Consider the following 17,666-nt stretch of genomic DNA (forward strand, 5'->3'; position numbering starts at 1 on the left):
TTCCCCACTCTTTTTTTGAAAACAATAACTAATCAGTGTAATAAACCAGCACAATTAATAATTTGCATTTCATACATCTTGTTAATGTTTTGCTACTGTTATGTGTTTTTGGTGTTTAAAACATAGAATCACAATTTACAGATTGTTCACATTTCTAAAGTCCATACAGATGTTACTAGTGAGGTTGGGTGGGGTTGAATATGGAGCTGGCTCCTTCTGTCCGATGTGGTTCCAGCTTGAATTAGGTATAGAATGAACACTAGGCTGTACGTACATACATATATATTGTGACCAAAGGCAAGAAATTGTGGTGGATGGGATCTATGTATGTCCCCATATTCTGCAGGGACATGTGTTACTTTAAGCCAGATATTACACTTTATATTGTGTTGGTTTTGGGCCCTGGGGTAAATCATTTGGAGAGCAGGGTGGGCTAGTGTTCACTCCACATTTTGGAGGTTGCTGGGAGATTGCAGGTGAGGAGTCCAGTTCCAACACTCTGTTTTACCTCAACTGCAAAAGATAGTTAACAGGTGCTGTATGTATTCCCCTGTTAATAATGAGATCAGGATTTGTTTTGCTTCCTGTGAAGAGTTAGGAAGCAACTAAGAGAAACGGAAACAGTAAGGTTGATAATTCTGTTGGGAAGTGGACAAGCCATCCAACCCAGGCAGTATGTTAGATTGTTTAGTTAGTGCTCAGTACAGCAAGGATTTTATTTTATTTTGATTACACACCTTGTTGTACCTTGTTGAATTTCAGAGCAACCATAAACACATGACATTTTTACCTTATCCAGCATGTGGAGCATCTCTGGAACTTGAAAAATTCTATATAAAACTCCATATCTGAGGACAAGGTACCAAGGAAAGAAGTACTTTTGTCACAAAGTGACCACTGACAGGTGGAGTGAATAACACTGCTAATCTTATTTTCAGTGGGTGGGATATATTGGGCAGCAAGTGAACATTTCTTATTCAAAGTTGATGTGTTAGAAGCAGGAAAAATAGGCAAGTGTAAGTATCTGAGCGACTTTGACAAGGGCCAAATTGTGATGGCTAGACGACTGGGTCAGGGCTTATCCAAAACTGCAGCTTTTGTCATCTGCAGTGGTCAGTACCTATCAAAAGTGGTCCAAGGAAGGAAAAGCGGTGAATCGTTGACAGAGTCATGAGCGGCCAAGACTCATTGATGCATGGGGGGGGCGAAGCCTGGCCCGTGTGGTCAAATCCAACAGACAAGCTACTGTAGCTCAAAAAGCTGGTTGTAATAGCAAGGTGCACACAGAACACACAGTTCATCGCAATTTGTTGTATGGGGCTGCATAGCCGCAGACCAGTCAGGGTGCCCATGCTGACCCCAGTGCACTGCTGAAAGCGCATACAATGGTCACGGGAGCATAAGAACTGGACTACAGACCAAAGGAAGAAGGTGGCCTGGTTTGATGAATCACATTTTCCTCTACATCATGTGGATGGCCTGACGTGTGTGTGAATAACCTGGAGAACACATGGCACCAGGATGCACTATGGGAAGAAGGCAGCAAAGGCAGTGTGATACTTTGGGCAATGTTCTGCTGGGAAACCTTGGGTCCTGCCGTTCATGTGGATTTTACTCTGACATGTACCACCTATCTAAGCATTGTTGCAGACCATGTACACCCTTTCATAGACACCATATTCACTGATTGCATTGGCCTCTTTCATCAAGATAATGCACCCAGCCACAGAGCAAAATTGGTTCAGGAATGGTTCAGAAATACAAAACAATGAGTTCAAGGTGTTGACTTGGCCTTCAAATTTTCCAGATTTCAGTCCAATCGAGCATCTGGGGGATGTGCTGGACAAGGAGTCCGATCCATGGAGGCCCCACCCCGCAACTTACAGGACTTAAAGGATCTGCTGCTAATGTATAGGTGCCATATACCACAGCACAGGTCTAGTGGAGTCCATGCCTCAATGGGTCAGGGCTGTTTTGAGGGCAAAAGGGGGACCTACACAATGTTAGGCAGGTGGTCTTGATGTTATGACTGATTGGTGTATACTGTATATTAGGCATTGCTCTTGGTGGAGCTAGACTCACACCACTCTGTAAACATGTACATCAAATATTTCTCACATTTTATTATCTTAGTTTTACGTTGAACTTCTAGAATATGTTAACAACTGCATTTAATTTACAATAATTATTTATTACTGAAATTGTTCACTTGGAAAGAAATTTCCCTTCAACCTGCGTGAAATAAAATAAGCAGTATGAAGTCTTAACAACTTACTTTAATTTATAGGGCCAGAGCAATTATTGTCTCATTATTGTCTCTATTCTTTCTCATTTGGTGTGACCAACCTTGGCCTTCAAAACAGCATCAATTCTTCCAGGTACACTTGCTCATAGTTTTTAAAGGAGCTCAGCAGGTAGGTTGTTCCAAACACCATGGATAACTAATCATAATTCTTCTTTGGATTTAGGCATCCTCAGACTTGAAGATGTTGAGATCAGAGCTCTATGGCGACCATAGCATCTATTGCAGGGCTCCTTGTTCTTCTTTACTGCTAAGATAGGTTTAGCATCTTTGGCTATATGCTTGGGGTTGTTATCATACTACAGAATAATTTTGGCGCCAATAAGATGCCTCACTAAAGGTATAGTGGATAAGTATCTGCCTGTACTCAGAATAGAAGAGACCATTCATTCTGACCACATTCCCAACACCATTTGCAGAAATGGAGCCCCAAACTTTGCACCTTCGGTAAACAATCTACCTCCTTCAGCAACCAAATATTTAAACATTTTACTCATCAGTCCAGAGCACCTGCTCTGATTTTTATATACCCCAGTTCCTGTGTTATCTAGAATCATTGAGTTGCTTTACCTTATTTCCATGTTGGAGTAATTTACGTTTTATGTCTTCCATGAACCCCACTTCTGACCAGACTTCCCTGGACAGTAAATGGATGTACCTGGGTCCCACTGTTTTAAGCCAATATTGAGATGATGGCACTTCTGGACATCTTCCGGTTGCAAAGGGAATTAAGCATGATATGTATTTAATCTTTCATCTACTGTACTAAGTTTCTTTGGTAACAGTTTGAGGCACTAAGTTAGAAAGTTGCATTTCATTTTCAAGTTTAAATCAAGCTTTTGCAGCTCTCGGGATGATACAGTAGATCTAGGAGGGTCCCCCTCCTGGTCTCAACAAGTGTCACTGCCCCTAGTGTGCAAAGGATGAGAAAGGGTAAGACTCCACAAGCATCCTGAAGAGTGGCTCCTCAGCCTTTCCTTGCCTATGTGGCATGTGCATTATAAATCTTAATGAACCCAATCATAATGTTACTGCCTTATTCTAGGTTCATGCTTATTTGTCCCTAGATATGGTAAGTTTTCATCCAGGTATCGGCCAAGCACATCCAACAGATACTCACTAGTATAGTTGGGTTGGAAATCCACCACTTTAATTACTGAAGCGATTATATTCCGTGTGTTGGTGACAGAGTGTAAGGGTTTAAACTGTAGGTGTATTGTGATAGGAGTGTGATCTGATATCACCAAATCCTTGATATCTGCAGAAACCATATGTTGCAATTTGGTTGAGGATAACAGAAAATAATCAAGTCTGGTAAATTAATCATGAGATGGTGAATAGAATAAATTATAAAAATAATTGCTACGCCTCTGCTTTTTTTTTTTAGTTAAAATACACATACCTCTCTATCCAGCTTGCCTTTAACTTGGCATGTTCACTTATCTGTTTAGTTGGTTTCTCATACAAATAAGATGTGCCTCTTTTACTGGGTTATGCAAGCCGTAGGACAATACATAGCAGAGGGTGGGAGTTAGATCGGCGGTGTGTTGTGTCTTACTGATTAATGATGTCAGCTGGGTGTTTGCTTCACGGTGTGTAAAACATTGTACCTTATTGTTACGTTTCACATCGAGGAGGCAGACCCTGGTAATTTGGATTGCAATATTGATGAAGAAGTCTGTGCATTACTTGTGGCCGATACTCGGAGGCTGAAAAATTAAAGACCAAAATAAAACATATTCAATATATATAAAACCTATCCAACAACATTTGGATTCCAAAGAAATAAATGTGGGCTTAACCAAATGTCAAAATTGAACCTGGTTTATAACAGGGGCTCTGTCCCATAGGCATATCACCCTCCACTGGATATCTTCTTATTTAATGTGTCTAGCAATAATAATATATACAACACTCCAGTGTTTTGCCGCAACAGATGCTGAGTAGTCTTGGTGTGGTTGGTTTAGATAAAAAAAGGTTTCTCTGTGCTTGGTAGCCTATGAACAGCTTTTGGTGGCGTAGTTTAAGAGGCGTTTAAGTTTGGGCAGGGCCCACTGCATTCTTTCTATCATAGGTTTCCAATCTGGTGTGTTGGAAACTAGAATCTTTGGTAACAAGTTATGGAGGAAGTTGGTTGCTTGAAGCTGATTCGGGGTTATTTATTTGACTCATGTTCTCTAAGTCTTCAAGTTTGTTCTCCAGGGACTCACTTTCTTCTTGAAGTGCAGTTTATGTGTGTTGAAGATTATCTATGTCGGCTTCACATATACATACACTTGATGCTACTTCTTCCAGGCGATTGGAGTTGGATTATAATTCTTCCAACATCGAGTCGATAGACGTCTGCATTTTGTCCAGTTAGGACACAGTTTTTGCAGTCAGCAGTTCCACAACTCTGCATCTGTGCCTCGTAAAATTGGTGAGGACGGAGGGAGCAGGTCCCTTGCTTGGGATTTGTCTTTTTCTTGCCATCCCTTTTTATGGGGGTTTGACAGACATGATATTCTGTGATTTAGGTAATATTTTTCAATAGAACAGACTCACAGATTTGTGCAGGAAGGTTCAGGGTCCAAGTGAAATGAAGCGGTTCTGGATGAATGACTAGTAGTTACATATAGAAGTAAGCATGATGACGCATATTGAAACCAGCAGTGTTAAACTGGTTGCTTGCCTTCTTTGTTATGTGTCAAGTTGCTGACATATGATCTGTGTGGGAAGGAGAAGTATGATCTCTATGTGGCTTTCATTAAGTTCGCTGCTTGATAGGTGCAACAGTTTTCTTATTTCTCCCTCCTGCTTGGTTTTACTGGGAGGGAAGTAGTGGATAAGTGATAGGTTTGATAGTTGTATACCATTATCACCTATATAATAGAAAGATGGTGGCTTTTAGCATTAGATGCTCAGAACAGTACATTCAATATGTCTGTTCCAATCTGTGTCAGACTTTTGATCTGTACTTTTGACATTAAACTGTCTTCAGTAAACTCACCTTGTTAGTGAGTTTGTCTGTTTCTCACCCAGTTTTTTTCATCGTACACAGCTGTTTCTGTTTCAGGTAATGATTGTGTTTTAACCCACATATTAAATAGATGATCATTATCACTTGTCTGGTATAATTGTTTACTACTGCACACCAACCAATTTCTTGCAGCCTGGTGCTTGGTAGAGTAACATACAAAAAGATGTTTCACTCTTTAAGGACTTTCATCAGGACACCGCCTGATGAAAGTCATTAAAGACTGAAACGTTGACCCTAATGGAGCATCATTGCATTATTTAAAAAGAAGACCTGAGTGCTGGTAAGTACTTGTGTATTTGCATATATATATTTATATATATATATATATATATATAAAGGCAAAAGAGGTTTGCACAAATACACAGGCACTCTTTGGTCTTAATTTTTGAAGGGGCTTGGGCTGTTTCTTACTGTTCCTCTCCTCAGCTTCCAATCATAGTGAGGATAGATGCAGAGACAAAGATAGTTCTTACAAGTCTTGACTTGTCATCTGACTGTATTTGTGCATGTCAGTGGCTGTAGAAGCAACCACATGCACATAACTGTAGGGAATCTGCTGTAGAGTGGTTGCTCCAGGCAATCTTTTGTACCAGGTACGTCACTGGTCACAATTCGAAAGTAATGTCCAAATTATGAGACTGTCATGACATAATGACATGTTGGAAACATTCTAGAATTAAATTGCTATCTACCCCTGCACTGTCCATGAAATAGCTGCCTTTATGCAAGCTCTTCCTATTCTCCTCTTCCGTTCCTACCAAATATCATATTCATTTATCCTGCCAGTGCAAACCTCAACCTACCACATCCACATATGAAACAAATCATGCAGTTTCACACTGATATCATTGGTCAAAATCATGATTCAAGGTAGAGGTTTCTTGAGAGATCTTGATTTTGATTTCATCTATGTAAATCCTAAATACTGTATTTAAACTATTAACTGTTAACTGTATACTGAATTGAAATTGCTGAAAAATATGATTGCATTCTAAAGAATTAGGTTTATGATTTGTGTTCTAGAATTAGGAATGAGGCATAGTTTCAGTTCCTCATATTTTCCCAAATATCTGCCCAAGCTGTGATTTTCTTATTGGGTAGGTAATTGTGTTGGGGGACATAGAGATAACTGATGTGGAAAATAATGTGTTATTTTATATTACAAAAAGAGGTATGGACATTTTAATGATTAAGAGAACAATCAAGGAAACTGGTAAACTTTGATTTGTAGCAAGCATCTGTGTACCAGGCTTTCATTTAATATAATATGCCTTTTGGTGTTAAAATACAGGGCATGCTTAGTCAGTGCTGATACACATTTAGAGTCCAGAAACTCAGTCTTATTCTGCAGGTTGCCTTCTGATGTTCCTCCTGAGGAAATCCAACAAATGCCTTTCTTGTGACTCAGTTACCAAAATGCTTTCTTCTGAATTTGTTTATTATAACTGAGGAGTTCCCGTAGCTGACCGAAAACAGATCTTGCACTTATTCCCTCAAATTTCAAACCAGTGAGACACTAAACTTTCTCTGTGGTTTCAATAAGCTGCAGTCTGCCCATTTGAATCTACTGGGTGGGATTGTGTTAGTTTCAACATTAAGCTTGTAGTTTCTAGTGTTTTTCCATGAAAACAAAACATCATACCATATATGGTCCACAATTATTATTTAATCTCTTTAGCCACAAACACATCTGACATTAGCCTTATGTTATACTGGCTTGGGTTTTTGTCCCAGCCCCCTGAAAAAAGGCATTAGTATATGAGCTTCAGGTACACTCTCTACAGGTTTAAACTACATTGATACTATCTATTTTATCTAAATGTTTTTAAGGATACATGCTAACTTGTAATACACTTTAGCGGTCAGTTTCATTGACCAATGAAAATGGCCAGTTTTAAGCTACCTGAAACTGTATCCACTGTAATACTATACAAAAAAAGGTGTGAGACCAACTAACCGAGGAAAGACAGTCTCTTCATTGCCTGTCCTATGGTGCATTGCTGCTTGGGGCATCTCCCAGATGTACGTTTCAGCCTTCATGGGCTTTGTCAGTGTGGTCTGGTTGTTATCCCTCTGAGTACAAGAGAACAAGGAGGTCCACATCCGGACTCACCTTTCCATTTCCATTATAGTACCACATCTGCTCTTGAGGATGTAGCCCCAGTTACTACTCGCCACGTGCACATTTCCAACCCCGGCACGGGACTGTAACCCAACACCTTCGACATTGTTCCTGCACTGCTGAACTTAGTTGGCGGAAGTCTCATTCCACAAAAACCTACTTCACCTCCCTCATCTTCTCCTTGTCTCATAACCCTAAATGACTCTTTAGAATTTTCAATTCTCTTCTTCGACTTATCACAACTACCCCTTCCACTAACCTTTTCAACATACTTCAATGCTAAAATCGGAACTATCAGATATGAAATATCTGTACAGTCCCCACCCTGCCATCACCCTCCCATCCTTTGTTACATTAAAGCAAGTATCTGCTGTCAAAGAAGAGGAGGTACAAGCTCTTCTTCTTTCCTCTTATCCATCTTACCCAGTTTCTGTCATCTACTCTTGTCCCTACTCTAGCTCACATTTTTAACCTCTCCTTCTCTACCGGATCTGCCCCATCCTCCTTCAAGCATGGTACCATTACTCCAATCTTGTAAAAAGTCCTCCCTTGACCCGACTGATCTGTCCAATTACCGTCCCATCTCTCTACTTCCTCTTCCCTCCAAGCTTCTTGAAAGAATTGTTTATACCCAATTAACCAAGTTTCTTGATTCCAACTCCTTACTTGACCCTTTTTAATCTGGTTTTCACCCTCAAACTCTACTTAGACTGCCCTTACCAAGGTTGCTAATGACCTACTCACTGCTAAATCCAAGGGTCACTACTCCATGCTAATCCTTGAGAAAGCTTTAGAAAGACCTGTGTGTCGAAACGTTGCCTGTGTGAAATAAACTCACCTCACCATTGAAGTGCTGAGCCTCTGCTTCTTTATTCCAATGTACAAAAGAGGCCAAAGAGGCATTAAAACTCCAGAACCATGCTGCATCACCTCTTCCACGTGCCATGCTACTCCGTTCCTACTTCCTCTCTCTCTGTGCTTTCTGTAAATTGGCTGGCTGTCTTATTATCTAATGAAACTAATTCATGCATTCATAAACATAATTGTATTGGTGTCTGTGCTTGAGGTCAGTTGCTTCCCAAAGCAAAGAAGATGAAGTCCATCTTGTCCAGTTAGTAATTCTACAAACATATCCTTCCCTTGATGATAGTATCTCCATTGCAAACATGCCTTTTATTGTTAGTGATCAGTTTACTTGATGTACTGTAACTACTAATGACCAAATACGTTGTCATGATACGACAAGCTCTTCCTGGATTCAGTTTTTATGCAAATATAGTAAGGATTTCTATATGTTCCTAAAACAACTGCTAGAATTATATTAATTGGTGTTGCCTACTCATCTCTGGTTATTTGATTCTTCTCTAAATATTTGTCTTTTAAAGCAGTAATGCAATTTGTAAATTACTATTTTCCCTCAGTCTTCAAATAACCATTTTTTCTAATTATGTCTGCATTCCATGTCTGCAGCATTATAGCATTTCTGTGACAGGCTGTGTGTGTCGTTGCTGACAACTTCTTATGGGTTATTAGGGCTAAAGCCTGCAGCAACTACATAAGTGAAAATCAATGTACTGCTATCAATACTAGTGATAATATGAGCTACTTGTTACTAGGTTCAAATAAGACTGGAGCACTTTAATTGATTCACAGAAAAAGGACAATCCCGATACAAATAAACCTTTCCACGATTGCAAGTGGCTCATTAAGTAAAAATGTTAATGTCACTTCAAGGGTTCTGACCAACGTTATAAATTACTTCTTAATTTTTTGCTTTAGTTCTTTATATGGAAACAACCAACATTGCAGTGTCACTAACAAATGAATTGGCACCCCCCCCCCAGCAAATGGTATTTAAACGTCCCTATCTGGAGCATATATGTTGTGGATTCTGTCACACTACAAAGTAATGGAGCTGGAGCTGATATAGTTGATGGAGCTGATATAGTGGGACTACATCACTTTTAAACCCACTGAGACTCTCTTGTTTTGTGTGACATGACTGCTCAATTGTTTTGTTTGACATGACTGCTCAATGCAACAGGCTTTATTCAATACTCCAGTGGATTTGATGAAATCTGATGAAATGATGCATTACTGTATTTATTGGCATTATAAAAACACAGACCCTGTAAAAGCATTAAAAAAGTGCTGAACTCCTGTAGGTTTGGTTGCATGTGTCATTATTGTGGAAATAAACGTATATGTTCATTAACAGCTTGAAACATAAGTTAAAAATTGGCTATTTGCATCCCCCTGATTCTAGTAGGGAAAACATATACACTATATGTGTTTCTTGGACATCCTGTCCCAAAACCATGGACATTAATGTGGACGTTGGAAGCACCCCTTGTGGCCTCCACTCCTCCGGGAAGGCATTCCACAAGATTTGGAGTGTGTGGGAATTTGTGCCCATTCATTCAAAAGAGCATTTGTGAGGTCAGGCACTGAAGACCTGACCTGCACTCTGTGTTCCAATACATCCTAAAGGTGTTCAGTGGGGTTAAGATCAAGACTCCGTTCGGGTCATTCAGTTTCCTCCCCACGAAACACAACAAACCATGTATTTTATGACACACAGTCATACTGGAACAGGAAAGGGCCTTCCCCAAACTGATGCCACAAAGTCGGAAGCATCCAATTGTCTAAAATGTTTGCCAAATGCCAAACCCAGATTCTCTGAGGAATTTCGGGATGTGGAGACCAAAATGTGGGAAGGCCGGGTATACGGTATCAAAGGACAATCCAAGAATCCTGGTCAGACAGGCAATAGGCTGGAAGCACTGTTCCTGAATGATAGGACAAGCAGGGTCAAAATTCGAGAAGATCAAGCAACAAATACAAGAACATGCTGTGGTACAATGTATCGCTTCAACTGAGCAAGAGAAAGGGGCAAGTTAAATTTTACAAACGACATTCCAATAAAGATCATGTTAAGAAGCGTGCACGTCACGGGCACAATGGAGATGGTGGCTGCAGCTGTCTAAATTAAGTCAGCAGACAACACTTTAGTGTGCACCCCTTCATAGCGGGAATTCCTGAGGTGCCAACAGTGGTCTGAGGAAGCGACATGATGGATGCTTACATGTTCCTGACAGTCCCAGCCTAAAGGAACGACCCGGATGATCAGGATGTTGTTTGTAGAATTGGGAGAATGAATGAGGTACCGAAGTTGTCCATGTCGGATTCTGGAATCCAATATTTTTTGGATTTCATGCAATACCTTATCAACAAAGACAGGGACCCACAGCTTCAGCCAAGAGACAGGGAATACAGGATGGATCTTATGGGTTTCTGGTAGTTGTAGACAGGCTACAAGAGGGTTGATCCTCCTTTCAATGACAAAAGGCTGTATGAAATTTGGTACTAGTTTCTTGGTAGAGCGGGATAATCATGCGTGTTGTCACACTTTGTTACAGAAACAGTAGGATGAAGGGATGCGAGTTGTCCACAAAAAGTTTACAGGATTGTTGAGCTCTACATAAGATGTCCCATACCAAAGAGTATGTATGTGTCAGCACGTGGATGTTCTCCGCAACAGGCACGTTGGGGAGAATAGGTGAACTTGGGAACATTTGAAGCCGTATGAGGCATAAAAGGGTGAACCTGTGAACCTCTGTAAACTGTTGTTAACGAACTCTGCAAGTTGTTGTAATGTGACCCAATCATCTTGTAGATAGTGAAGTAACAGATATACTGTTCTAAGGTTTCTTTATTCATTTGCTTACAATTTGAGCTTCAACAAAGGTCAAGTAATCAAAACCTGAGACAGAAGCAGGTTAAATATTTTATCAATACCACTCATTTGCATAACTGTCGTGTTCTACTTATTAAATCCATCATCTCCTAGTCAACCGAAAGTGAAAACATTTCTCAAATTTGCAGATTTCCTTAGCATCTGTTTGTTACAAACTAATTTTAATCCCACTTATAAACACCATGTTTTTGGTGTTCTTTAAATAGAGCCGCAGCTGGAAATGATGGTTTTATGTGTCTCTCAGTGATGGCGGGGAACTAGGTAGATTATGTCAGTTGTTACCCAACCCGTATGCTGTTTTGCTGTTGCCATATTCTAACTAACCACATTGAGCAAAACTACAGGATATTTACACCCCATATCAAAAACTTGAAATATTCTTTACGCTGTTAATGCACTGACCTCCTTTTTTATTTTTGTAATAGCTCGCCCAACACACATTTCTTGAGGCGAAGAGATCAATGGCTATTTTTAATTCTAGCATTTTCTTGATGGGGATAATGTTGAACATGTGTCCCTGCCCTGCTTAGCCAGCAAAAGTCTCCTATTGCAGCCCTGTAATTTAAACAAAGAAAACTCCAAAAGCACATACAGGATATAAATGATGGAGGGGGGAGAAAGAGCCAAGGGCTGAAGAGAGAGAGTGAATTCCAGTCTGCTTCTGGAGGCGGACACAAGGGAATGAAAAGTCAAGAAAAACTGAGTTTCAGGCAAAAAAAAAATATTTGTTCAATACATGATCTTATTGTGTAAAGCCCCATTTTCCTCATTGTGTTACTTTTCAGTATTTTCTACAATACAGTGTTGTGAAACGCAATGACGGTTTCTACTTCTGGATAGAATGGACGCATTGAGGCATGTTTAGAGGCTGGTGTTGCAGAGATGCACGGGAAGCGTCTGTAACTGGTTGAACGGGGGAACTCTTTCAGTGCCAGAGTAATCCTGTTTTACGTTTCTGGCACTCCATGTATTTGCTTTATATTGGCTAAGAGGTTGAAATTTAATTGAAACAATATTGCAAAAACAAAGGGGTAGCCTGTGATAGAGCCAGAAAAAAAAAATAACCTCACTATGAAGGAAGCAGACATCTTTTTTTCTGTTCTGAATCTTTGTGTTAAGGACATTATATGAAAGTGAATTGCATGAAATAGTTTAATGCCTGCTTTTAAGGGCTCTGCTCAACCCGCTCACCTAATAAAAACAAGCTTGCAGCTAAATAAAGCATTGTAAAACTCCTTCGCCTAACTTTGATGAATTAGAGTCAGCATATGTAGCTTTGGGTATATTTTCTTTGGGGCCCTTTCATTGTATCAGTTCAAACTCTCTTACCTTCTGCTATGTCATTTGGCACACAAATTGACCAGGAATGGCTTGCAGAAAAGGAGGCTTAAAACAAAACTGTTTATATGTTATATGAGCCTTTATTAACTAAATGGAGAGATAGGTCAGTTCAAATTTAACCCTTTAAATTTAGCTACTGAGTAAGGGGGCTGCCAATAGGGGCAATTAACTTGGCCAGACACAACAAAGCCAGTTAATTCTGTTTGACCCTGATGAGATCTGCTGGGCAGAATCTCAGTTGACATTTTAACGACTTGCATTAAGTTACATTTACCATAGCTTTTTTCTGCTCCTTTAAATATATGTTCAGTAGCATACAGCAAGTGTCATTTGTATATGTTACTTGACTATTCTGCAGTTAATGCTTGTGTCAGTATTTCAAGCTATGTGTACCTCCATCAGGAAAGCTAGCTCTTTCTCAGAGGCAAAGACACTATCAAAATTATCAGTGCAAAAGTTTTATAGAGCTGGCCTAGGGTGTCCAGAACTGGGAATGTGACACACTGGGACCAGAGCAGTTAAAAACAGGATCATATGTGGACTGGCACGGGATGAAACACAACGCAACACACTATAACTGCAAATTAGGTGTAATTATAGTATAAAAATGGCAGTATATATATATATATATATATATATATATATATATATATATATATACACATATACATGTTTTGGATAAAGTAGTCTTAAACAAATACTCGTATACATATTGCACAATACATATCATGGCAAGTATTTGTACGATTGCAGGAGCTTGTGTATATTTGTTATTTTATTGGTATGTTTTATTGGTATGTACATAAAAACGTAATGTGCAGCCTATTAAATAAAGCCATTGGCAACATTGTCATTAAGGAGCCACCAGCTTTAAAGTGCCAAGGCCACCTTGTTATGCCTAGTCTGGCCCTGTTGAGAATCTCTCGGGGGTCTCCCCAAGTGTAAAGGTAAGATGTGGACCACCTTGTTCACTGTGCCTGAAAGAATGCCAGCTGCACCTCACTGGCATGGTCTATGCAGGCTGAAACTTTGAGGTTGGTTTCAGGTCTAGACTGCCTTGGTGTGCTGGTGGCCCGGCACAGCATCCACAACAGGGATGATGACAGGACAGAGATGATTAAAAAAATAACTTATTGCAGTTTGACTAGTCCTTCTTACCCTAAGATGAACCCAGTCATCTGAGCTAAGGATTCCATCAGCCTTATGTAAAACAGGTCCTCTATGCCTCTTATTTGGACTAAGCATGGTGCTTATACGTGTAGTATCGCTTCATGTCTAGAAGCAACTGTATATACTTCAAAATAGGAACATATTCCATAATTGATTCCCTTGATCTGATTTCAGACTGGATACAGTGAAGGAAAAATGTATTTGATCCCCTGCTGATTTTGTATGTTTGCCCACTGACAAAGACATGATCAGTCTATAATTTTGTATAGACAGAGTAACAACAAAACCCCCCCAGAATAACGCATTTCAAATAAGTTATTAATTGATTTGCATTTTACTCAGTAAAATAAGTATTTGACCCTTTTCCAAAACATGACTTTGCAATCACAGAGGTCAGAAGTTTCTTCACTCAGCCAGGGCATTGAGAATGGGTCATGGATGGGTATTCCAGCATGACAATGACTCAAAACACACGGCCAAGGCAACAAAGGAGTTGTTCAAGAAGAAGCACATTAAGGTCCTGGAGGGGCCTAGCCAGTCTCCAGACCTTAATCCCATAGAAAATATGTGGAGGGAGCTGAATTATAGACGGATTATGTCATGTCAGTGGGCAAACGTACAAAATCAGCAGGGGATCAAATAATTTTTTTCTTCACCGTATCTACCATCTATTTTCTCAATCACTGTGTATTAAAAATTTAACAGCACTTTTTTCTTCCCAGGCTGTTGAAGAAGAAGGATCTCAAAATGATAACTTTTCAATGGACCCTCAGCTGGAGAGACAGGTGGAAACCATTCGTAACTTGGTGGACTCTTACATGACAATTATTAACAAATGTATCAGGGACCTGATACCAAAGACATTAATGCACCTGATGATCAATAGTGTAAGTAACACAATATATGTTTCTAACTTACATTGCCAGAGTTTGTATGATTATGTTAATGTAATAAAAAAAATTAAGTCTGTAGAGGCTGCCAAGTCTTAATGTATGACTATGGACTACTACATATGTCTGTTAGCCAGCAGGATATTTAGCTGTATGCAGACAGGCGTGTATTTTATACTGTCATAGTTGGAACCAGACCACTATTAAAGGCAGGGATCTCTGTAAAGACCAGAGCGCATCATACCACATTCATGCCCACGTACAACACAAGGACCTTCCTATAACATCAGCACCCCGCATGTGCGGTACATACCTTGCAGATTTATAGTTTTCATACAGAATTTTATCTATAAATTCTAATTTATATATGTACATTAAAGATATAAATAAATTGTGATAATGGTTTTTACTGGTTTATAAGACTAACTTGGAGCCACTATTAGCAAATAAAAAGAATTTTTGGTTATGTGATGGCTTTTAGCAATTTATCAATAAATGTCAGGTATGTTTTAAGTCGCTGTTGAATAGAAAGTATATTTTACCTTAAAAGGCCTAATTTTCATGCCTCATTCTCAAAATACCAAGACCTGCATAAGTACCTTAAACGTACCTAGGGAAGACAATATAACTCTTTAAATGTGTTGTGTCCTTAAAACGCCTTATCTGTTTTCTTTTTTCTTTACATGTCATAATTAATGTTGGTTGTATATCTCTCCTATATGTTTCCTTGTACAAAACAGACCCAGATCCAAGCTGATCCCCAGGAAGTGGTTTTCTTGACAAAGTTAAAGCTCAGAAAAGCCCTTGAACTTCCTCTCTTTGCTCCCGTGAGCCTTTAGGCAGCTCCCACAAGACGGCCAAGGAGACTGGCTGCATCTTATCAAATACTTCCCCTTGCAGATTAAGACACAGAAATCTCTTCCATGGGAAGACTCTCAAGAGGACTTTGAAAGGATATTCTGATAAAACATACATTCCTTTTAACCTTAACCTCTTCTTTAGAGAACCCAGAACACCCTGTGCGCTGATGTCCTTGTGGACTTTAACCCTTCACATTGTTAATCCCATCAATATACAAACACCGTGGTTTCATTTGAAAGAAACCCAGTATTATCGGAGGCTTTTCTGCATATATTGTGCATCCTTTACAATGGTCCCATGCCCGTGGCCAAAATTAAGCACAGAAGCACAAAACTAAAAAAATTTTGTCATGCTTCCTATCCATGGATCTCAATTATACCTGTTTTTATTTTCATCCCTTGAGCTTTTCCATGACCACACTGTATATTGTATGTGTTGATGATGGATTTGGCTTTGTTTTATGGCATATGGTGCGCCTTGACAAATAAAATGTAAAAAAAAAGGGAAACCATTTGATCAGTACTTAAATGAGCTGACAAATGATATATCCAAATGCATATCTTATTTGTAATATATAGTATAAGATGCAGAGTAACTTTAGACTTTAAGACTTTGGATGTCTCTTCTTCAGATATAATTCTCAAAAGAAGGGACCTCTGTTATTTGTTTTGATGTAATCTATTCAGTGTGCATACCCCATAGGTGAAAGAATTTATACATTCAGAGCTCTTGGCTCATCTGTACTCTGAGGACCAAAACACCTTGATGGAGGAGTCTGCAGAGCAAGCTCAAAGACGAGATGAGATGTTAAGGATGTACCATACCCTTAAGGAAGCTCTACAAATCATTGGAGATATTAGCTCCTCCACTATATCCACTCCACTGCCTCCTCCTGTGGATGATTCTTGGATGCACTCGCGGAGGTAACCTGGGATTAACTTGGTAATAACTCGGGACATGCCAGTGTATCTGGTCCTGGCCAATCATACAACTCCCTCTTGAAAAAGCATGGCCACACAATCTCAGTGATTTGCATTCTTAAAATGCATACCGTAGTCTTTGGGTGCATGAATGTTTGGAAAACTGTAATGTGGGACCACATTCAGATTTAGAAAGTGTGTAGGTAGGTAGGTAATGAAGCAGGACATAGCTCTGATTGGATAATACAATAGCAATTTGGATAGTGTTTACAACTTCAGTTTAGAGTGTAGTAGCCATTGCTCCACGTTGTGTTATACTTGCAATTAAGAGTTTTGTGGATCTATTTATATGCTCCTTTAAAAGCACTAAGTCATCTAAGTCAATGCTGGAAGGTATTATTGATGTAGATTTATAAATGGGCTACAGATGGCTAGTAATTCAGTGAGCTGTAATAAATAAGTATTTATTTTATTAATGTGAATGTTATGTAAAAAAACTCATTGAGCCAATGAATTAGTGACGCTGTAATTAATTGTTATCATGACTAAAAGTCAGTATTGCTGCAGGTCTCCGCCGGCTAGTCCAACCAACCAGAAAAGACCTGCTCAACAGGTAACCTCAACAAAACCACCTGTAGGTCGTAGCCCTGCTCCTACTGTCCCAGGCAACCAGATAGGTGCTCTTACAGTACCTACTCGCCCAGGACCTTTAACACCTTTTCCCAGCAATAATGATCCATTTATGATGCCACCTCAGATACCTTCAAGGCCATCTCGTGCTCCACCAAGTGTTCCAAGGTAAGGAATGAATTCCGTTCTTACCAATCATAGAAGACAGCATGATTGTAGGAGACATTAACCTACCAAACTCACTTTAAAATCTCTAACTACATGTGTAATCTCATTCTCCCCATATCACTCTACCAAGCAAATATTTTTAATGCGCAATGTCCACTTTGCTTGTGCTTCTGTCACATTATACTTTTTTCCACATGCTTCCACTGATGAAGGCAGCGTTTCCAATGACAATATCTGTGCATGCAAAAGGGTTTCTAAAATGTATACCAATAATGACATGTCACATGACCAGTGGTTCCAACCACATGGAGTAGAAAGGGCCCATAGTTATTTTCACAGTAACAACCATGTATGGGATCTATGTTGCACGAATAAGTGTACACTCCAGATGTCCTATAACAACAGATGCCTCAGGTTTACACTTAAGCACAAATGTCTGTTCTAGAGAACAGGAATGGTGCTGGTAGGTCAGAATAATCAGAATGT

General features: G+C 39.5%; 1 protein-coding gene across 1 annotated transcript in view; it reads left to right on the plus strand.

The window, feature by feature from the left end:
- The window catches only part of DNM3 (dynamin 3), an 80,382-nt gene extending 63,198 nt beyond the window's left edge, over window positions 1-17,184 (plus strand). The window contains exons 17-19 of the mRNA XM_053469033.1: window positions 14,434-14,598; window positions 16,165-16,385; window positions 16,950-17,184. Of these exons, the coding sequence (XP_053325008.1) occupies window positions 14,434-14,598; window positions 16,165-16,385; window positions 16,950-17,184 (621 nt within the window). The remainder of the gene's footprint in view (window positions 1-14,433; window positions 14,599-16,164; window positions 16,386-16,949) is intronic.
- Window positions 17,185-17,666: the final 482 nt, after the last annotated feature.

This window comes from Spea bombifrons, chromosome 6 (assembly GCF_027358695.1).
Source record: "Spea bombifrons isolate aSpeBom1 chromosome 6, aSpeBom1.2.pri, whole genome shotgun sequence".
Taxonomy (NCBI): Eukaryota; Metazoa; Chordata; class Amphibia; order Anura; family Pelobatidae; genus Spea; species Spea bombifrons.